Raw genomic sequence first — 21,757 nt, 5'->3', positions numbered from 1 at the left:
TAAGAAAGACTGTCCGAAGAGAGAGTTTAAAGTTTATATGCCTTTTTTTTGCACTACTGGCCACTCGACTGCTGAAGTTCTCAACTGCTACGCCCATTGATAGACATGAATGACAAGTCAATGCAAGGGCGTAGAGACTAGTGAAAAATTGCCAACATAACCAATCAAGGATATGGTGCCCCATTCTCGATACGATGCATAGGCCCGCAATAGCTCTCTTGTCCTGATCAGGAGTTGGAACTCCACTAGATCAGTCGAGTTGGTGCTTGGCTAAATCCTGGTGCCATATTCACGCTATCAATTTGACGAGGACAGGGGCACAGGGCAACAACAAAACGCAGCGAAAAACGGAGTGGAGATAGGACGTTTTATCATTGTGAACGGATTCAAAGGGGAAATCGTCGGCAAACCATCATATTGCAACATCTTGGTACACACCAAGTGTGCACGTTCAAAGGCGGCGGCTATCAATATTCTTTGGTTGTCGTTATGAGTTATACCGGCTAGGACCCAGCTGAATGCAAAGGGTAAATTGCAGTAGAAGTGCGGTTAGCGCAAAAGCATGGGTTTTCACGCAATGGGGTCCCACACCTCCATATGAGGCCTTATACAGCTTTTGAGGGCAGCAAACCAGCCTCCCCATACAACCCTTTACTTGGGGCTCAGGTAGAATAAATAAATGCACGCACGTTGTGCAGTTCGCGTGAGTTTACATTAAGAGAGGTTTACCAGCACTAGCCCAGAAAGCATCTTTATGATATTGAAGAAGTGATCAGGACAGACTGAAGCATGTCGGGGAGAGGTGAGGAGAAGTTTTGGATCAGAGGATAATTTCAACGGGGTAAAATACCAATAGCTCGAACGACCAGGATCATGATACAATCATCAAAGCAACAGTTGAGCTAATAAGAGTTTATCCGTCGCTTCAGATCTAAGAGTACTTATAGTATTCTCTTCATCCATTTAGTTTCGATGCAACTACAACCTATAACTCTTGGTATCCTTCTCATTTCCTTCAGCTTGACATCAAAAACTTGTGCTTTCAAAGGGGTAAAATCAACAATCCAAACATAAAGATGACATGATCATTGAATCTTTTCTCAGAGGCGACACTGGAAGCTTGGATCACAGTCCCCGTTCCCGTTCTTCTGGGTGTCTTCCTTCTCACCTGCCAAAATGGCATCTTTTTCCTTTTCCATTTTTTAAGGTAGAGCCAGTGAACGACAATCAAACACTCTGCGACAAAAATAAGCGCCGAGTGAGAGAGCTGTTTCTGATGTATTGCTTTATATTGTAATAAATAGTGTATCTTGGAACGTTCGTGTTGTTTGATGAAGAATAGAAAATGTTGTAATAGTTTGAAGTTGTTAGAAAGTGGTGATGATGTTTTGGAACCTGCGGAGGAAGTGGAGTGGTGTAGTTACCGCACAATCATTTCAAGATGAAAGGAGGGCTTCAGGAAGCCACATCAAACAGTCGTATGATCACACGCTTTAGATCATTGGACAGTTAATCAAATGCTACGTTAGTAATCAATATGATTCGGGGCGTAAAAAAGTTGTGTTAAAGAGGTTTTGAGGCTGTGTTCATGCAGGTGAGATTATTAGCTCAGCCTGAAGAGATAGTGTTGGGCGGGTAAAGTGTTTGGTAAAGCCTGACTAGCAGAATCGGCCCCCTTCAGCTCGCGTCGCCGGACTTCACATCATCATCAACAATCATCTAAACCTCGGCATTGTAGCGTCAACCAAATACCTCTTGACTGCATCACTGTACTATATTCCTCATTCATCAACAAGACTAGAAGACACATCTTTCGTCAACAATACCAGCGGCCGCAAGATTTCAACCCGCTCTCAGCTGGATTGAAGATGACGGGTCACAATGATCAGACTAAAAATGTCGAGGCGATCTCGCAACGGGCTGTGGTGAAAACCCTCCAACCGAAAAGAAAAAGGCCATACGTCAATGATGGCGGCGATTTGACGCACGCACCATCGATGCGGGAGAAGCTGGCAAAGTTGAATTACTCAACCAACACGCCGACCGGTGTCATGGAACCTCAACCGTTGATAAAACTATCGCATGAAGACTACACCGTTGCTTGAGTGTGTGCTCTTCCGCTCGAAATGGCAGCCGCAATGACTATGCTCGACAACATCCACAAGCCTCTCCCCATGAGTCCAAACGACAGTAACGTCTATACATACGGTGATATTGGACCTCACAATGTTGTTATCGCATGCTTGCCATCGGGGCAGTATGGAACAATTAGTGCAGCAGTTGTGGCAAACAACATGCACTGGAGCTTCCCCTTCATCCAAATCAGACTGATGGTTGGCATCGGTGGCGGTGTTCCGGGCGATGGCCGCGAGGTTGACATCCGACTAGGGGATATTGTAGTCAGCAACCCTGTGGCGACTTCTCCAGGTGTTGTGAAATACGATTTCGGCAAAACCATGCATAACGGCAAGTTTGAACGGACAGGGTCCTTAAGCAAACCTCCGCCATCTCTACTGGCAGCGGTCTCCCGCCTACGTACCGAGCACGAAATCCAGCCCAGTCGAATTCCCTCCATACTGGCTGACATGGAACATCGCTATCCATCCATAACGCAATACTTCTATAGTTATGTTGATTACGATCGATTGTTCAAAGCCCACATATAAGCATATTGGGGCCGACTGCGACAATTGTGACTCGTCGAAGATAGTTAAACGAAGCCCACGACCTGATCAGTCTCCACATATTCACTATGGTACTATCGCCTCTGGAGATAAAGTAATGAAGTGTGGTCGAACCAGAGATAGCATTGCTAAGGAACTTGGTGTATTGTGCTTCGAGATGGAAGCAGCTGGGTTGATGGACAACTTTCCATGCTTGGTTGTTCGCGGTATTTGTGACTACTCAGACTCCCACAAGACCAAACGATGGCAGAAGTATGCCGCTACAACTGCAGCGGCTTACGCCAAAGAACTTCTCTGTCTGACACCACCAAACGACCATCACGAATCTCACAAGAGCGATGGCTCGCTTAGTGACGGTATGTTTGCTTTGTTTTGTTACGAGTTGTCTCTGGCTGAACTAATCGCAAATAGCCCAAAAGAAGTTAGAGAGGTTAGAGAGCTTTACGAGTTCTTTGAATTTCGATCACATCGATAACAGATACGCGAACATCAAGGAAGCTCACATCCGAACTTGCGAATGGTTCCTTGAAAATATCGACTACAAGATATGGCTAGACGCAGAGAAAGTAAAAGAGCACCATGGCTTCTTGTGGATAAGTGGCAAGCCTGGAGCTGGTAAATCAACTATCATGAAGTTCGCCTTCAGTCGCGCCCGGATTGCTGCTGCTCCTCACGTAGCTGTCATCTCCTACTTCTTCAATGCCAGGGGCAGAAACCTCGAGAAGTCCATCGAAGGAATGTATAGGTCACTTATACTTCAGCTTCTGGCAGAGGTGCCGAAGTTGCGGGAGTTGGTCGACGATACAGCAGCGTATTCTGCTCAGAGCATCTCAAGCATGAGTTATCAGTCAAAAGTATCGTTTTTCCAAGGCTTCTTTAGCAGAGAAATTGCAAAACTCGGCCAGCACCAAGTTATCTGCTTCATTGACGCTCTTGACGAGTGTGATGACGATCAGGTTAGGGAGATGCTGGAGTTCTTCACAGACGTGGGACAGTGTTCTGTTCAAAACAACATTAAGCTCTACATATGCTTTTCGAGCCGCCATTATCCCTATTTGGATATCCCGTACTGCCAGAGGCTGACTTTAGAAGATCAGATGGGTCACACCAGAGACATGAAGTTGTATATTCAAGGGAAACTCAAGATTGGAACCTCAAACCAAAGCTAGGAAATCCCAGCAGAACTTTTATCGAGATCATCCGGAGTGTTCATGTGGGTAGTGCTGGTTGTCGAGATTTTGAACAAAGAGTTTCGGCAAGGTCGTATATTCGCAGTGAAAGCAAGGTTGGAGACGATACCCTCTAAACTGAGCGACTTATTCAAGGATATGTTGACTCGGGACGAGGAAAACATGGACGACTTGCTCCTCTGTATTCAGTGGCTAGCCTTCGGCGAAAGGCCCTTGCGACGTGAGGAGTACTACTTCGCCTTAGTCGCCGGACTCGACCCTAAAAGTCTTAGCGAATGGAATCCCATCAACATCAAAGAGGATTCTATGGAGAAGTTTGTTATCAGCTCTTCCAAGGGTCTTGCTGAGATATCGACTGAGTCTCAGGATACGCGGGTGCAGTTTATTCACGAATCAGTTCGGGACTTTTTGCTCAAGAATGACGGGCTGAAATTTATTTGGCCTGAATTAGGAGACAATTTCGAAGCAAGAAGCCATGAGCGACTCAGAGACTGTTGTTACAACTACATAAAACTCGACACATCACCCTATGTCGCCGAAAACAACTTCCTTTTGGACTTACCTTGGAATTCGACCAGAAGCCTACAGGAAGAGGTGATCACAAAGTTCCCGTTGATGGAGTATGCGACCAACAAACTCTTATATCACTCTGAGGTAGCAGCAAAAGAACTACTCCAGGGCCAATTCTTGCAGGAACTCTTCCAAACTAAAATATGGGTTCGCCTTCATAACCTTTTCGGACGTTCAATATACCCAACAAAACCGACAGGCAGCCTTCTCTACCTTTTTGTAGAGAATGGGTACTCTCTTCTAATAAAAACAGCACTAGATTTTGCGATTTCTGCACTAATTAATCTCGAAAAATATAAAAATCCAGTCATGATAGCGGTTAGGAATCGCAACCTTTATGCAGTCAGAACCCTGTTGCAGTACAACACTAGAGGAGAACAGAGCAGCAACATGCTAGAGCCTCATGCAAAACAAGTCGACAGGCGTAAGGCTGCCTTTGTCAACGACCCTGATGAGATCGGGCGAACACCGCTATCGCTGGCTGCAGAGATGGGGTATCTTGAGGCAGCAGAACTCTTGCTTGACGCAGGCGCAAACGCTGGTCTACCAGATAAGAATGGCAAATCCCCACTACACTGGGCCATTTTTACAAACCGAGACACCCCAGACTCAGGATCAAGTAACATAGGTCTGGTGAGGCTCATACTTGGTCGTTCCGGTACCTTTGGTAGAGATTCCATCCTCGAAAGTGGATCAACAGAACCCTTAGACGACGATCCTGACGCCAGAAGGAAGTCACCAATCCCAAGAATGGCGGATACTTCGGAAACGCATTACATTGCCACTACTTCGACGCCAATCGTGCGTCTTAGTCAAAAGTGTATCAATGATGCCTTTGCTTGGGCAGTTAATTTGAGACAGGATGCTCTTGCAGGTCTTCTCCTTGACAGAGTGCCTAGCGCATGTTTTGCGACTGGTAGCCTTGCAAAGGTTCTTCGCATCGCTATCCGCTCAAAAATGGTCATCTTGCTAAGATCGCTACTCAATAAGGGCGTGGATGTGAATGGGGTTGTCCACAACGGACAAGCAGCACTTCATTTTGCCTGCAGTCACAAGCAAATAGCTGCAGCGAATGAGTTGCTAAGAGAAGACCCGGGTTTTCAAGCATTTGGTTAAAAAGACAAGTTGCTTTCTCAACTCGTGCACATTTTCAGAAGCCAAAACGGTTGGAACGATTGGGAAAAGAGGATGAGCAGTCAGTTTCAAGCACACCTATTCAAACATGATAGTTTGTTGGCGCCGTGAGATAAGTTTTAGGATATGTGGGACGGGAACAGTGAGATGTGAGATTGGAATGACAAGATAGTGGAAAAGGGAAAGGGGCAAGAGAGAATAGATAGTGAAACTAAGCTAGTCTAGAGTAGCTTCATTGCGACTGCAGATGTATGCGGTCTAGCCACGTTGGATAGGCTAAGCTGTTGTTAAGAGATATTACTGTAGATTATTTGAGGCGCTACCTAAGGCGGCGGGTGATCCAGCTGCACCTGAGGCGTATACTGGTGCAGATCGAGATTGGATACCTACTTTGCGCGCTTGTATGGCACCCATTTCTTGTCACAATTCAATAATCAATCTGTACTAGAAGAAATGTAACTGTTCTTAATCTTGACAATGTATTGATGATCCAATGGCTTCACAGTTGTACCCTGGACACTTCGTCGTTGCATAGAAGGCATGTATTCTGTACGACAGATGGAGAAAGCATCCGCCTATGGTGGCTCAATAGACAAAAGGCTGAACGCCAATAGATGCGATTATAGTTGACGTCGTCCTTGATTCACCATTAGCCATGATTCTAGGGAACCTGTCTTGGGCTATGAGGAAAATAAGGTAGATCCTACTAGACGCAGACACATTCGTATCGAGGGTCAAGGTTGAGGCCACATTCACAACCGCCAATTCCTCCAATAATGTTGGTGCATTGCTCGCCCTCTGTAGGGCAAGATTGCCAATTCTGTCGTTCCACGATAGACGGACCAAGTTTCGACACCGGCGAGGCCAAAGTCAAGCCAGCAGCAAACGCGACAACGCTTACAATGGCCGAGAAACGCATTGTTGGAAAGAGCGAGAAGAAAACTGTTCTGATAGGAGCAAAAGTAGACGAGGGAGGAGTAGCGCATTTTCACCATGGCTGAATTGGTACTTAATATAGTAGAACAACGTCGGTTCCGTCGGACTTTCACGGCCACACTGGGAGTTAGAAAGAACGCAAGAGGTGGGGCACAAGTACCAGACGTATCCGCGAGTCATCCGCAGCATGACCTCTGGTTTATGACTATCCGAATGCATTAGTTATATTGAAATTACGGGCCAAAGCTGTTGAAAATCACAATTGACTTTATGGTTGTGGGGCAACACCAAATAAGACCGGGTAACATGGCCTATCTCCGGTTGTGAAAAGTCCGCCTCGCCGAGTTGCGGAAGCCTTTTCACTAACAAGTCGTATAGATTCTTCCTTTGACACACAACTAGCGGAGAGTATAAGTCACTGCTGTTGAGTCGGCTCTCAAGGTTCTGCCCAAAGAGAGCACATGTGCCAGATACGCCACTGTGCCGTCTATATTATCTGACAGTAACTGAACAAGAATTGGCTTACTGAGCCCCGAGATAACTGGTTTAGTTCATGTCAGACTCTGTGCGATTTTCAGACGTTGAGTCGACTTATTAGCGGAAGTATCCAAAGTTCTATTATTCAACTCCAAGCGTAGGTAACCGTGTGGAACTTGCTCTTTATCGAGGACGTTGTTTACCATTTCGAGCCAACAAAAGAAAGGCGATACTCAACAAAATGAAATGCCTGTGCTGTTTGTTGCATTTGCAGCTGAGCAGCGCATAGACAAATTGATTTTTACACATTCTGGTGCATGTTCAGTTCAATGCCACGAGACAGCTTGAGCAAACCCAAGATGCATGCCTTCAGTTGGATGACATAGACAGAACCACTTGATACTGAGAGTGGATACGAGAGAAGGAAGGATGAACACTATTATTGGGCCTCTTTTCTCTGATACTCGTAAACATAGGTTTCCGATTGGAGAGAGTTACTGGACATGGTTTCAGTTGGCTGCCTATTAAAAGTTGCCTTGGATGCTAAGTAATTTATTGGCAGTCATTGGGATAAGAAGCACCCCTAGAATGGGGGTTCATCAAGGGTGTGATTGGGCCAAACGCGAGCAGTCTCACACAAACTGTAGGCGACTAGGTCATCAGGAGCGAGATGTGCAACTCAAACCATGCTACACTGTCTACGATATGGTCTGTATTTTCGTTCAGTAAGCCTGTATCTGAGACTTTGCATATGTCTGTTGCGGAAGAGGCGTAGGTGTTTAGGTACTTCTCAGCCACTGGAACGGCGCTTTACTACCTAGGCAAGAGGGTCCCAGCCCACCGTTAAAAGACCGTGCGAGAAACTCTGGAATGCCAGGCTGAATCGGATTTCTGCACAGTACATTACATAGACCCTTGTTAAAGCGGACCCTTATCGGGGGCGGGGTGTTCGATAAGGATTTTTTTGCGACCGAAAATGTTTGCACAGACGGGGATCTCGACTACACCGGCTTCCATCGTCTCCCAAAGTTGATCCCGACGGATTGGAATACGACAAGCACTATGTCGACTCCAACTCTTGCCGAGAAGCTGGACAAGATCCGCTCTCCGGGTCTTCAGAGCCAGAAGAGGGTGAGTCTCTTTATTTTTGCCGATTCATCGTCTGGGAGCATTGCTAATACAGTCGGTAGACGGCGGTAGTCCTCGAGGCGGTCGACACAACGTTGAAGGAGCAGAACGCCCAACCCACCCCGACCGGCTACTTCGCCGCGCTTCTTGGCCTCCTCACCCAGGCTGTCGAGAGCGGCAACGTTAGCTCCGACACAACGACCTCAGTTGTTTATCTTCTCGACATCGTCACTCCGTTTGCGCCTCAACCTCTCCTCCGCGCCAAGTTCACCCAAATTCTCACGTCGCTCGCCCCCGTGCTTCTCCAGCAAGATGCCGAAGCACTCCTTTTGCGGTCGTCTATTGGCTGTCTCGAGTCCCTACTCCTCGCACAAGACTCGGGCGCCTGGGAACTCGGCGTGACCCAGATCGGTCCCCGCAGAGCCGTCGCCGGTCTCCTGAACCTCTCCCTCGAGCACCGCCCGAAGATCCGAAAGAGGGCGCAAGAAGCGCTGCGAAATGTCCTCAGGAACCCTCCTCCGAGTCCCTCGCTCGACCATCCCGCTGCCGACATGTGCGCCCATACCGCTCTCGCCAACCTCGAGGATATCGCCGGAAAGGCTGCGCAGGCGAGAAAGCAGAAGGGAGCCGAGTCTGCACACGATCCAGCTCTGATTCATGCCCTTCAGCTGATCAAGACCATTGCATCTGCTAGTGGAGGCTGGCCTAGCAAGAAGATTGAGTCTTTGTGTGAGTTGCTGCTCGGAATTTCGAGATCAGGCAACGAGTACATGACGATGGCCACCTTTGAGATTTTTGAAATGATTTTTGAGGGTATGGCCGACGAGGTCGCTTCTGCCAAGCTCCCACGACTTATGGAAATCATTTCCGAGCTGCGGCCCGCCGCGAACGACACACAGCTGATCCCCCCATGGCTGGCAATTCTCTCAAGAGGATACGACGTTTCCGCACAAATCGAGCCCGAGGACGTTTTCCAGAACCTGCCTGAGATCTTTTCCATGGTCGCTCAGTACCTGGAGTCGCCCGCACACAACATCCGAATTTCCGCCTCTGAATGTTTGGTTTCTTTCATGGCGAACTGCATTCCTAAGCAGGTTATTCTTGAGCCGTCCATCTACGACGAGAAGACACTGGACAAGATCGCCAAGATTGCCGAATCTTTGCTCAGCGTCAAGTACCAGCAGGCCTGGATGGAGAGTTTCAACGTTTTTGGAGCCATGTTCGATTCCCTGAGGTGGCGAGCATACCCGATGATGCTCAACATCACCAAGGCCGTCGGAGAGCTCCGTGGTAGTGACTCGTTCCAGGGCAAGAAGGAGGCTGACGAAGTCATTGGAAAGGCCATCCGCGCCATGGGTCCCGAGGCTGTTCTCTCCATACTGCCTCTGAACATCGCTAAGCCCGCCAAGGGTCAGCAGGGTCGCGCGTGGATGTTCCCCATCCTCCGCGACTACCTTAGCAACACCAACCTTGCTCATTTCCGCCAAGAGATGGTGCCCCTCAGTGAACTCATGTTCCAACGGGTGCTGGACCACGGCAAGGCGGAGAAGACTATGGAAGTCAAGATCTTTGAGACTCTTGTGCAGCAAATTTGGGCAACCCTGCCTGGCTACTGCGATCTCCCGCTTGATGTAACAGAGGCGTTTGACCAGTCCTTCGCTGAGCTTCTCGCAAACATTCTGTACAAGCAAGTCGAGTTGCGTCTTGAGGTTTGCCGAGCGCTCAAGATCCTCATCGAGTCCAATCAGGCCATTGCTACCATTGAGGATGACAGCGAGGAGGACCTGGTGCTCCAAAGCCGTGTCTCCAGAGCTACTGCGAAGAAGAACCTGGAGCACCTGGGCAGCTTCGCTGGCAATATGCTTGCTGTTCTGTTCAACGTTTACACCCAGACTCTGCCTCAATCAAGAGGTCCCATCCTCCTCACTATCAACGCCTTCCTCAGCGTCACCCCCGAAAAGGAGCTTATCGACACCTTCGACCGGGTTAGCAAGATGCTTGCAGCGGAACTGCAGCAGACTGCCGACCAGGAGAAGCCCAAGCAACAGCAAAAGCAGGGTGCGATGCCCTCAACAAGCAACACCCTGATGGATCTAATCATCACCATTGCCGTTTACCTGCCCCGCGAGAGCTACACGGCCCTGTTCGAGATCGCTACTGTCATCATCTTCAAAGAGAATGAGCCGCAGCTGCAAAAGAAGGCTTACAAGTTGGTCCCTCGTCTTGCCGAGTCCGAAACCGGCAAACTGGCACTCGAAGCACGCAGCGACGAGCTGCAGCAAATGTTCCTGACGAGTGCTGAGAAGGTGTCGGCTCCTGCTCGTAGAGAGCGTCTGGGCGCCCTGTCTGCCCTCCTCCCTTATATCCCCGACACCTCTCTCCACTTCGTCCCGTCCATCCTTAGCGAGGTCGTCATTTGCTGCAAGGAGAACAACGAGCGCGCCAGAGAGGCTGCTTACGATCTTCTTGTTCAGATTGGTCACCGCATGGAGGCTGCGAACGGCGCTCCCATTGACAACACCAAGGTCCCTCACATGCCTGCGGACGCGCCCGCCGGCAAGGCCAACCTGGAGGAGTTCCTCACCATGGTCAGCGCTGGTCTTGTTGGTAGCACCCCCCACATGATCTCTGCGTCCATCACCGCCCTCAGCCGTGTGCTTTACGAGTTCAGAAGGTCCCTGAGCACACAGACTCTTGCCGACCTTGTCCAAACCATGGATCTCTTCCTGACCTCCAACAACCGCGAGATCGTCAAGAGTGTCTTGGGTTTCGTCAAGATCTGCGTCGTCAGTCTTCCCTCGGAACTCGTGATCCCTCGCCTGTCGTCTCTTGTTCCCAACCTCATCATCTGGAGCCACGAGCACAAGGGCCACTTCAAGAGCAAGGTCAGGCATATCCTGGAGCGCATGGTACGCAAGTTCGGTTTCGACCTCATCAACCAGAACTGTCCTGAAAGCGACAGGAAGCTCATCGTCAACATCCGCAAGACCAAGGAGCGCAGTAAGAAGAAGAAGGACGCCGCCAAGCAGGCTGGCGAGGAGAGTGACGAAGAGGATGGCCGCCAGGGACGCAAGTTCGACAACGAGCTGGACCAGGCTCTCTACAGCAGCGACTCGGAAGGCTCCGACGACGAGTCCGACGACGAGGGCGCGGCCGCAGGCCCCAAGGGCAAGCGCGCCAACCGGAAGGGCGGTAACACGTATATCGTCGAAGACGAGGATGAGCCGCTTGATCTGCTCGACCGCAACGCCCTGGCCAACATCTCGTCCACCAAGCCCGTCAAGATGCGCAAGCCCACCAAGACCAAGGCCCGCACCGATCTTGACGGCAAGCTGATCCTCGGCAAGGACGACGAGGCGATGGAGGTCGACGGCGCCGAGAACGACGGCTCCGGCGTCAACGCTTACGTCGCCGCGCTCAAGGGCAAGGACGTCGCCAAGAGGGGTCTCCGCGGCAAGCTCAAGTTCAGCAACAAGCGTGGACAGGACGATGAAGAAATGGAGGACTTGGACGATGGCGAAGCTGCGGTCGTCAAGGCTCAGGTTGACAAGAGCCGGGGCGGCGGCAGGCCTTTCCGCGGCGGACGTGGTGGTCAGGACCGTGGTGGTCGCGGTGGCGATCGTGGCGGCCGTGGCGGTCGTGGCGGACGCGGCGGCAAGGGTGGTATTGCCGCCGGCCGCAAGGGCCTCGGCGAGGACCGAAGACGGGGAGGACCCACGTCGAGCGGAGGTGTCAACAAGGGTCGGAGGGGTGGTGGACGTAGATGAGACGTCGTCGGATGTTTTGAGGGTTTTGGTGATATTTAGTGTGATTATACCCATTCAATGAGGTTAAAAGCGACCCCGAGTTGAAAGGGAAAGGGTCTCAAAAATGTCGGCGTCTTGTCGGGTACGGTCAATAGAGAAAAAAACGAAATTGGTATTTACAACGATTGACTGGAATACGTATATGCACAGAGGCAGCAACCTGTCATTGTCTAGTGTCATGGCGGTTGTTGGTTAAACACGCCCCTGTTTCGACTCTCGGCCTGCTTCAAACCCAGACCAGGGGCTTTTCCTTCTTCATTATTGAACATTGCACGCCGAGCCCCCCTCTCTCTCTGCATGAAAGACACAACCAACCACTTGCTTTGCAGCTCCTCTCCAGTGGAAAAGAGAAAAAGAGAAAAAAAGCACATCGTAATGGAATCCTTAAACAACCCGAAACTCCGGAAGCCGCACTCTCGACGGGCTTCTGTTTGCTACTGGTACTTGCTGCGTGATCTTTATCTGAACTTGCTGTAAATGACGGCGATGATGAGGAGAACGAGAATGGTGATGATGGAGATGGTGATCACCCGATTGGTAGCCATCCTTGCATGATGTTAGCCTTTGTCGGCCCCCATAGTCTAACGGGGTATAAGGGACGATATTTACCTACGTGCCATCCCCCGCAACGTCTTGACGCTACGGTCCACGTATCCCTCGCTTTCAAGCAGACGGTCGTGGGTGTGCTGGATGGTCTCGCGCTGTGTGTGCAAATCGCCAAGAATGCTTGCACCGATGCCCTCCGTCTCGTTGGCGAGCGCCTGGCTGGCCTTCAACCGCTGCGTGGACCTGTCGAGGCGGTCGGTGCCCGAGAGCAGCTGCTGGCGCTGCTCGAGCTGGACGTCCTGGCCGCTGCCCGAGGGGTTGTCGGTGTAGCGAGCGCCGAAGAGGGCGGCGCGGTCGTCGGCGAGGGAGCGAAGCTTGCGCTTGTGGCCGTCAACGTCGGACTCGTGGTTGCGGAAGCGGGCGTTGATCTTGGAGCGCAGGGTGGTGGGGATGTTTGCCTTTTCGAGGCGCATCTGGGCGAGCAGCTCGTCGGCCTCCTCGAGGGCACGCTCGGCGGACGAGAGGGCGGCCTTGCGCGGCTCGCCTGACAGTTCGGGGATCTGGTCGAGCTTCTGAACGAGGTCGGCCTGAACAAGCTTCAGCTCCGCTTCGTAGTCGCTGAAGCGCTCGGAGCCAGGCTCGGTGTCGAGAGGGTTGGACATGGTGGCGGTTCGGTAGGTTAGCGTAAGAGGGATATGCGTGGCTTCGCCTTCCAGGGGCGATACGGGGATGATTGAGAAGGTGAAGCGGCCTCCTTTTCAGATCGTTCGTTGAGTCAAAAGGGAATCCGTACTTCGTTCGTGGATTATCGTGATCGATGGTCGTCAATACGGGTTCGTTGGTAGTTGTAGGTCGTAAAGGTGGGAAATCCGAAAACGGTCTGGATGCGGCGGGTTCGGCTTCGTCGTAGTGCTGGATGGTGCTTGGTCGCATGTCGTCTGCGTAAGTCAGGGCCGGCCTTGGCGACATCATGCTCCCGAGTGGCTGGTGCACCAATCGGATACCAGCAAGGTGCCTGGCGTCAGGCTCCAGCCACTGGGACCCGAGTGGGAAACTCCTCAGGTCCAGACACGTCCGGACGGACACTCTGGTGGCAGTGCACGTGACTTTTATGGTCCTAGCGCCTGCAGCCCGCGTCTCGCCGCCGGCCTTTTTATGAGAAGCCGCTCTGCGCAAAAACTTCGTTTCCTTCTTCTTTTTTTTCCCCTCAAGTTGATTATTTACCCCGGCTCTAGAAGAAAACCGGCTCTGCGTCGCCAGGGAGGGAGACACTTCGGTGTCTCCTTCCACTTGGACGCAGAGTTGAACTTTAAGCTGGGCAGACTGATGGCGTTGAATAAACGTCACGGCGCTTTTAAGAATTGGAAACTCGAACCACCGTTTTCCGATCCCGTTGAGTGTACGACATATTTTCGCCCTGAAAGGCATGTTGTGACTTGTGCCCCAGGCCGCCCTCATGGCGCCTGCACAAACTTGCTTGACATAAGCCCTGCATGTAGAAAAGCAATCCTGCCTGCCTGGGTGTCTCTTGCCCAGATAAAGCATGATGGACGGACATGTTCACATAGTCTTCGTAAGCCGGTGCTGGCCTCCTTAAGGCTGCCTGGATTCGAACCAACCATGGCCCGCTGAAACGTGCTTGGAGTGTATGTCAAGACTCCCGGTCGAAGCCAGGAGCCTAAACATGATAGGCAGTAAAGAGTCGTCATTCAATGGTCTGTTGAAGATTTCATTCTCATCAATCAATCGATACCAGAGACACATGATTTCGCCCATACCAGGGACGTCCAAAGACCCAGGCAGCAGAGTCTTCGTGATCATCCCATGGCCGTTGCGTCGTCCTCACACGCGTTCGGCTACGCGTCGGGTCAATTTAGCACGTGTTGGCGTGTGAACTCCGAAGGATTCAACAACGCCGTAAGAGCCATCCATCAGATGCGCTGTCCGGCGTTGGTTTTGTACGGGATGATCCGCAGCCGTTGAAAATGCGAAGTAGAGGATTTTTTTCCATAAATGTACTCCGAGAAATCTCTGTTATCACCGCCAGTGAGCGCAAAGAATGGTTTGCAGAGAGAAGTTTTCACATCAGACCCTTCCCTCGTCGAAAAACCGGCAAAAAGGCCGTCCACTCAGGCGGCGACCAGCCATTGTTCGAAATTTTCACCCAGGCGCGGCCCACCCCAGGCAGAAAGCCCACGAAAACCCACCCAGCAGACCCATGGTCCGTGCACCGCTGCCCGCCTGGCCGAAAATCTATATAATGGCGCCCTCCCACCGCGCATCTTAGGATTTTCTTCTTCTTTTTTCTTCATGTCGACAATACTTCAGAGAATCATTTCTATAGTATTCGACCCTCTCTTGGTTCCCTAAAGGAGCCACAGATCCCACCCTGGTTGATGAGTGATATCCTCGACACCCTAGAGTGAAGAACTCTGGTTGCCCTCGCACCTTCCGTCAGGAAGGCGGCATATGGACTTTGTCTTTTGCTGTATAGAGGGCGGTGATGATCTCGTCCCCGTTCGTGGTCTTGCCTTCGGGCGCACGGTCGGGGTGGGTGTCGATGGACGTCTGACAGGCTTTTTCTTTTTCATTGCTTTCTGGAGCTGGTCTCTGGTAGTGAGGAAGAAGTACTTTCCTCAAGTTGATGGTTTAGCATAAGAGCACGGTGCAGTATTATCTGGACGTTGAAGACATGTGATGTGGAAACCACCATGTCGCTGTAGTTGCTGGTATTATGCCTAAATGTATGCCGAGTCTGATTAGAATGTGTGAAGAAGAGCTGCTCACTGTTTTCCACTCTGCGCAACATCTGAACCCATTTTCAGGTTTCTCGGTGGCCTCACTTCCTCGTTGATCGTCGTGGTGCCATGCTCTACTCCTGGCCTTGGTTCATCCACTCCACTGTTTATCCACCGAGAAATCAGACTGAAAAATATTGCCGTCGCCACAGTGAAGCTGAACAGACGTCGTTGTGACCTTTCCCGGCCTCCTACTCAACCAAAATCTTGACCGGCCAGCAGCCACTGTGGCGCTCGGATCGTGAGCCATCGGGCGGGACCCACGACAAGGAGTGGGGGGTTGGGAGCTGGGGGCAGTCAGGAAACGCCAGAGCTGTTGGGGTGCAGGGGTTGGTCATTGCAAGCGTCATGGCGCGTGGGAAGTCCGGAAGAGAGCTGAGCTGAGTTTCGTTTCATCGCATCGTGATCCGCTGGCCGAACACCTGCCGAACTCCTCTCGACCAGCACACCTCTGTCCCACCCGTGATCCTGTCACCGCTGCAGAACTTATCCCAAAAAAAAGACCGGAGACTGTCGTGCCTTCCCCAGTCCTCACTGCCGATAGCCACGTGTCGATCACTTCTGGCTTTGAAGCTTCCTATCCGGGACTACTCGCATACTCGAAGACAGAGGCCAAGATGCCTCCAGGCCAGCCGCTGTAAGTTTGTTTTTCGCATCCACTGTCTCATTAGGCTTCGTTCTTACTTTCATTCACTTGCTCGCTACCTTGCCCACGACCGCCGCTGCTCTCCCTCCGCACACGTACCTACTCAAGAACACCCGGCTGCAGTGTTGCACATGTATCCGTTACTGCTCCCTCTCTCGAACCTGCCCGCTACCTGCAAGGTGCAGCGCTAGGCGCTCTGGTCCATAATCTGACGGTGCTGCCATGTCACTATTCGACGTCGCCTCCGCAAACTTGATACTTTGGCCCTGCCTCTAAAACTCGGGGCAGGGTGTCTAAGTGCAGTTGGGGGCAGCTTGGCTGCTGCGGCATGTGCGAACCATTGCCCTTCTTCCCCAAATCGTCGTCCGTGGCTTGCACCTGAACTTGCACCTGAACCACCCCTCCTTGCCGTCACTTCAAGACACAAGCCACTGCCGGCCTCCCTGATTCTTCCCGCTGCCGCTCTATATATGCGACTGCAGCATTGCACCCCTCCGCGCGCGCGCGACGTACAGACGAGGCTTTCCCAGAACCGCATCTCCTTTCTCTCACCATCTCCTTGCTTCAATAATGCCCCGTAGACCACCCTCGCTGGAATCCGTGGGTTCCCCCATTGACTCCAAGTTTAGGAAGAAGGTTGCCGTCGTCGGCAGTGGATGCGCAGGCATCGCTGCTCTCTGGGCGCTGAACCGAAGTTACCATGACGTCTACATGTACGAGGCCTCGACGAGGCTCGGCGGACACACCAACACCGTGACGTGGAAGAATGGAAAATACGAGACCAGTGTAGACACCGGCTTCATCGTCCTCAACACGGCGACATATCGTGAGTCTAGCCTCGATGACCCCACATCAGAGTCGCACTCACATGGTTTCTAGCAAACTTCATCAACTTCCTCAAGAGGGTCAAGGTGGATACAGTACCGACGGAGATGACGTTCGGTGTAACCCGGGATCATGGCTTGTTCGAGTGGGCTGGCACCAGTTTGGATGCTGTCTTCGCCCAGAGAAAAAACATCTTCTCGCCCCGTATGTGGCGCATGATCTTCGACATCATCCGCTTTAACCAGTTCGCTTTGGACCTGTTGATGGCTGACGACGAGAACGATGCTGCCGCGATGAACGGCGACAGTAAAGGAGCTAAGAAGGAGGAGACGATCGGCGAGTATCTCGAACGAGAAGGCTATTCAGATGCCTTCAGGGACGATTATCTGATTCCCATGACTGCCGCCGTATGGAGCACGAGCCCGGACAAGTGCACCTTGGACTTTCCGGCCGTCACCCTAGTCCGTTTCATGTAAGTGCCCATCTGCTGCTTGCAAGTGGGATTCAACACTAACTTGGACCAGGTGGAATCACCATCTCCTGTCGACGGTTTCTACGAGGCCTCAGTGGCTTACTCTGAAGAAGTGCGGCAAGTCGTACATCGACGCTGTAATGAGCGGCTTTCCTTCTAATCACCTTTTCCTCAACACGCAAGTTACTCAGGTTACGAGTGAGGAGGACGGTAGGGTGCGAGTGCACACTCACAACGGCAAGTCCGATGTCTACGACCATGTCATCCTGGCGACACACGGAGACCAGGCTCTCAAGATCATTGAAGGCTCGGCCACGCGCGAAGAGAAGGATATCCTCTCTGCATTCAAGACCTCTGAGAACTCGGTCGTCCTCCACTCTGATCTCTCGCTGATGCCGGCCTCCGAGAAGGCTTGGTCCAGCTGGAACTATCTTACCCTTTCCTCACCTTCGACCGGCAAGCAGAACATCGACCAAGTCTCACTTACCTACAACATGAACATTCTCCAGCACATCCCTCGCGAGACGTTTGGCGACGTCCTCGTCACGATGAACCCGCTGCATCAGCCGAACCCAGACACGATCCAAGGCTCCTTCACCTATCGCCACCCCCTTTACACTCCCGCTGCCGTTCGTGCTCAAAAGCTTTTGCCTCGCATTCAAAACAAGCGAGGCATCAGTTACGCTGGTGCTTGGACGAAGTATGGCTTCCATGAGGACGGCTTTAGCAGTGGACTGCATGCTGCTCAGGATCATCTCTACGCCAAGCTGCCTTTCCAGTTTGTTGACTCGACCTACAGCCGTGGAAGAAAGCCTTCTCTCGGTCTTGGAGACCTCTTGGTGCGACTCATTATTCTTCTTATTCAAGTGTTTGTCATCAGAGTGCTGGAGAGGGCAGTGGGTGTGGCCAAGAGGGCGATATACCCCCGTGCGAGGAAATTAAAGAATGCCAAAGCCGCGTAGAGTTATAGTGCATTTGTTAATACCAGGAAGTGGAAGCAGAAATCTGCGAACAGTAGCGAATAGTAGCTGTGTACAATTTAGCAGGAGTGTTCAATGTTGTGATTCCTCAATGTAGTGTGACGTCGGATGAGTCTCCGTTTCCCGTCCTTGACCCGTGCTGCAGTATCCCTGTAGAACCAGGAGCTTCAGCGGAGACCCTGCTAGAAGACCCAGCGTCTGGACCCCTACAAGTCACTAAAGCCAACCCCTGTGGCGGAACAACCACCCCCGCCCATCCCGGCCTCTCGGTGCCAGCGCTCGCGGTGTGGTGCCTTTCCTCGAGCTAGGCCTCAAATCCCGATGAAGACCGGAATGGAGATTATGGCATGACATTGAACAAACCGAGCTTCCTCGACAAATCCTCCCGTATACACCACCGCCGCCCGCAATTATGAACGCCCTCCCCCGTCTTCCGTGGCGCGCTTCGTCGCAATCAACGCAGAAATGGAGCTGCTTCTTCTGCCAGCACGCCGCCCGTCCTGCGCCGCGCAGCACCATCCGATCGCCCGCCACTCGCCGAGCGGCCTCGACGACACCACCCAAGCAGACCGGTCCCAGCTTCGGCGGTGCGCCGTCGATGGAGCAGGTTCACGCGCATTATAAGCGCAGGAATGCCTCGACAGCGTAAGGAGACATGCAAGAAAAAACAATTGGAGGTTGGGGAACCGTGGGCTAAGCAAGCGCATGCGCAGATACTACACACTCAGCGTCATTCTCGGGACGGTCGCCCTGTCGTACGGCTCCGTGCCTCTTTACAAGATGGTCCGTCTACTTTCTCCTTGGCCTCCGAGCGTCCCCGGCTAACGAAACATCTAAGATCTGCCAAACGACAGGCTGGGGCGGCCAACCCGTCCGCGCCCACGGGCCGGACGTCGACTACAGCGAGGACGGTCTCGCCTCGCGCCTGGTGCCTGTGACCTCAGCCAAGCGCATCCGCGTCACCTTCAACTCGTCCGTCTCGGACGTTCTGCCCTGGAAGTTCACCCCGCAGCAGCGCGAGGTGCGCGTGCTCCCCGGCGAGACGGCGCTGGCCTTCTACACGGCCACCAACAACTCGGACTCGGACATCATCGGCGTCGCGACCTACAGCGTGACCCCGGGCCAGGTGGCGCCGTACTTCAGCAAGATCCAGTGCTTTTGCTTCGAGGAGCAGCGGCTGAATGCGGGCGAGACGGTCGACATGCCCGTGTTCTTCTACTTGGATCCGGATATGGTGAACGACGTCAACATGCGCGGTATCGAGACCGTGACGTTGAACTACACGTTCTTCAGTGAGTGGTTTGGTCTTTTTTATCCTTGGAATGGAATACGGAGTGCTGATGATATGATACAGAGGCCAAGTACGATGACAATGGCAAGTTCAAGGCGCCTTCGCCCATGGCCTAAGGAATACGAGCCCTTGGTCTCCTGGCCAAGGACAAGACTCAGCTTCGCCATTTACCACATTCCCCACTCCGGCATCTTTCACTGAGATCACTTTATATTAAAACCATCGAACCTGCGTAGCTTGGTTCTTCAGGCTCGGTTTGTGTTACATTACTGTTGTATACCCCCATTGGGGGGCAGAGCATATTACCAGGCGTTCAAAAAGCCATTACATTTGGCGGGAGACAAGTCGAGCTGCGCATAGACACACAGACCGGTTCTTGATGGCCAACGATCCTAGCACTCCGTCGGCTGATGTATCCATACGTAATGTACTTCGATTGCTGGGGTTGGCTGCCATGGGCGTTGCCATGAGAACATCTGAAGGAAGGACGCATGTATGATACCAGCGATGTAGAATGCGAGCACAGGCAGTCCAGCAGCTCATTAAGTCGGCAGCGCATTCAAGATGCTCAGTACTCAAGTAACTACGATTCCTGAGCACCACCGCGTCCACTCAGTGAAAGCGTGCCACGGTGAGGTGATGTTTCTGACGTCCTCAGAGTCAGATTCTTCTCTTAGTTAGATGGGACGAGAAGTGTTCGAAAGAGTGTTTGTTGTATAGAATGTAAGACGGTGATTTCAAACACTGGCTGCGTATAGCAAGCAGCAAGTCGAAGCATCTGATATCAGCATCTCAGAGAAGTGTGTCGGCCTTAGAAATCGCACTCGACCCATCCCTTATCTTATCGCACCACCCACCCTTAAGTCTCGGCCGACCATCCCCGGCTTCTGAAATTTTTCTCCTCCGAAAGGCGCCGGAAAGAGAAGCTTGGACCCCTGGCCAAACCGCCGGGTAATCCAGACCTAATCACGTGCTCCCCACCAAAATTTTCGAACGGCGCAAGCACCACCACGCAAAACTCCTTTTTCCCGGCATCTGGCACACACTTTTGAACTTTTCCTCGACTTGCGACGACCTCAACTTTTTTTCACTCCCTCCTCAACCAACGACGTTCGTACTAACGCCCTAGCCAAAATGACCAAGGTTAACAAGAGTACGTTCATTCTCCCGATGATGGCGATCCCCGTCAATTGAGGCAGATTGCTGACTTTTTCCCTTTGCAGTGGTCGCGTCCTCGCGCCGCAAGTCCCGCGCTGCCCACTTCGGTGCCCCCTCCAGCACTCGTCGTGTCATCATGAGCGCGCCCCTCTCCAAGGAGCTCCGCGAGAAGTACAACGTAAGTCCTACTCTGCTTGCCCGGCTCATGCCCAGCCTGGCTTTCCTCATCGAGGCCCAATCAATCTAACACTCTTACAAGGTCCGCTCCATCCCTGTCCGCAAGGACGACGAGGTCACCATCGTCCGTGGCGCCAACAAGGGCCGCGAGGGCAAGGTCACCTCCGTCTACCGCCTCAAGTACGTCATCCACGTCGAGCGCGTCACCCGCGAGAAGACCAACGGCCAGTCCGTTCCTCTGGGCATCCACCCCTCCAACGTCGTCATCACCAAGCTCAAGATCGACAAGGACCGCGAGTCCATCCTTGAGCGCATCAAGGTCGGCCGTGAGCTCCGCGTCAAGAGCAAGGCCACCGCCTAAATTCCTTCCTCTCCACCACACTGGAAAGCACTTGTCGGCATGAGCTATCCTCTTGAGTGACGGGCTGAAAAGTCTTCTCACGGAAGAGACGGAGACGCGAGACAAATGTCCTCCCCGACCCCCAAAAGCGGCAGTTCAAGGGAACCACGGCACAATAAAAACTAAGGACAAGAACGGCGAGCATACCAATTTCACGATATCCATCTTCGACGGCGGCGTTTTTCATGAGAGTCCTTGACGCGTTTTGGCAAACGGCAAATCTCCATTTGCCTGGAAAGGGAAAAGGGAAGACACGAGGGAAATACAAGGCTAAAAGCAAAAGTTCTAGAAAATCAAAATCGAGAAATTTCGTTTTTCTCAATGGCCACCTCACGCTTCCAACCCGTGAGATGCTCCATGGGAGGTCCTCCCGAAGCTATCTTCGACCCCGAACCGCTCCAGGTTTGGAGTTGTTGTTGTTGCCTCTTGCTATAAATATTGTGACCATGCTAACTGCTGCCGCTGCCGTCTATCAAGGCCTCTTGGAGGACAGCTGTTCCCCTATTGAAACTGGAACGTTCTCTCACGGTAGGTCCATT

At 52.1% G+C, this 21,757-nt stretch overlaps 7 protein-coding genes across 7 annotated transcripts; 5 read left to right on the top strand and 2 right to left on the bottom strand.

The window, feature by feature from the left end:
- Nucleotides 1–2,138: 2,138 nt before the first annotated feature.
- On the top strand, nucleotides 2,139–2,666 carry ColSpa_07345 (uncharacterized protein; the record flags this gene model as incomplete). Its single annotated transcript, XM_049273557.1, has 1 exon — nucleotides 2,139–2,666. One exon carries the CDS (start codon nucleotides 2,139–2,141, stop codon nucleotides 2,664–2,666), a length of 528 nt encoding a protein of 175 aa, XP_049129514.1.
- A 5,387-nt stretch (nucleotides 2,667–8,053) lies between these two features.
- Nucleotides 8,054–11,886, top strand: ColSpa_07344 (ribosomal RNA-processing protein 15; the record flags this gene model as incomplete). Its single annotated transcript, XM_049273556.1, has 2 exons — nucleotides 8,054–8,122; nucleotides 8,182–11,886. 2 exons carry the CDS (start codon nucleotides 8,054–8,056, stop codon nucleotides 11,884–11,886), a joined length of 3,774 nt encoding a protein of 1,257 aa, XP_049129513.1.
- ColSpa_07343 (uncharacterized protein) lies at nucleotides 9,234–11,940 on the bottom strand (the record flags this gene model as incomplete). Its single annotated transcript, XM_049273555.1, is given in 4 exon segments — nucleotides 9,234–9,305; nucleotides 9,367–9,990; nucleotides 10,237–10,308; nucleotides 10,327–11,940. The coding sequence occupies 4 exon segments, from the start codon at nucleotides 11,938–11,940 to the stop codon at nucleotides 9,234–9,236; spliced, it is 2,382 nt and encodes a 793-aa protein (XP_049129512.1).
- A 443-nt stretch (nucleotides 11,941–12,383) lies between these two features.
- ColSpa_07342 (vesicle-associated membrane protein 714) lies at nucleotides 12,384–13,133 on the bottom strand (the record flags this gene model as incomplete). The annotated part of the gene is made up of 2 exons (XM_049273554.1): nucleotides 12,384–12,471; nucleotides 12,535–13,133. 2 exons carry the CDS (start codon nucleotides 13,131–13,133, stop codon nucleotides 12,384–12,386), a joined length of 687 nt encoding a protein of 228 aa, XP_049129511.1.
- A 3,352-nt stretch (nucleotides 13,134–16,485) lies between these two features.
- ColSpa_07341 (uncharacterized protein) lies at nucleotides 16,486–18,174 on the top strand (the record flags this gene model as incomplete). The annotated part of the gene is made up of 3 exons (XM_049273553.1): nucleotides 16,486–16,741; nucleotides 16,795–17,212; nucleotides 17,265–18,174. The coding sequence occupies 3 exons, from the start codon at nucleotides 16,486–16,488 to the stop codon at nucleotides 18,172–18,174; spliced, it is 1,584 nt and encodes a 527-aa protein (XP_049129510.1).
- A 430-nt stretch (nucleotides 18,175–18,604) lies between these two features.
- Nucleotides 18,605–19,599, top strand: ColSpa_07340 (cytochrome c oxidase assembly protein COX11, mitochondrial; the record flags this gene model as incomplete). The annotated part of the gene is made up of 4 exons (XM_049273552.1): nucleotides 18,605–18,837; nucleotides 18,906–18,975; nucleotides 19,031–19,484; nucleotides 19,547–19,599. 4 exons carry the CDS (start codon nucleotides 18,605–18,607, stop codon nucleotides 19,597–19,599), a joined length of 810 nt encoding a protein of 269 aa, XP_049129509.1.
- Nucleotides 19,600–20,617: 1,018 nt separating this feature from the next.
- ColSpa_07339 (60S ribosomal protein L26-1) lies at nucleotides 20,618–21,179 on the top strand (the record flags this gene model as incomplete). Its single annotated transcript, XM_049273551.1, has 3 exons — nucleotides 20,618–20,636; nucleotides 20,707–20,819; nucleotides 20,901–21,179. 3 exons carry the CDS (start codon nucleotides 20,618–20,620, stop codon nucleotides 21,177–21,179), a joined length of 411 nt encoding a protein of 136 aa, XP_049129508.1.
- Between the last annotated feature and the right edge of the window lie 578 nt (nucleotides 21,180–21,757).

Source organism: Colletotrichum spaethianum (genome assembly GCF_022836535.1).
Source record: "Colletotrichum spaethianum MAFF 239500 DNA, contig18, whole genome shotgun sequence".
Classification (NCBI taxonomy): Eukaryota; Fungi; Ascomycota; class Sordariomycetes; order Glomerellales; family Glomerellaceae; genus Colletotrichum; species Colletotrichum spaethianum.
Note: the sequence above shows the minus strand (reverse complement) of the source record. Positions and strands in the feature narration are given on the sequence as shown.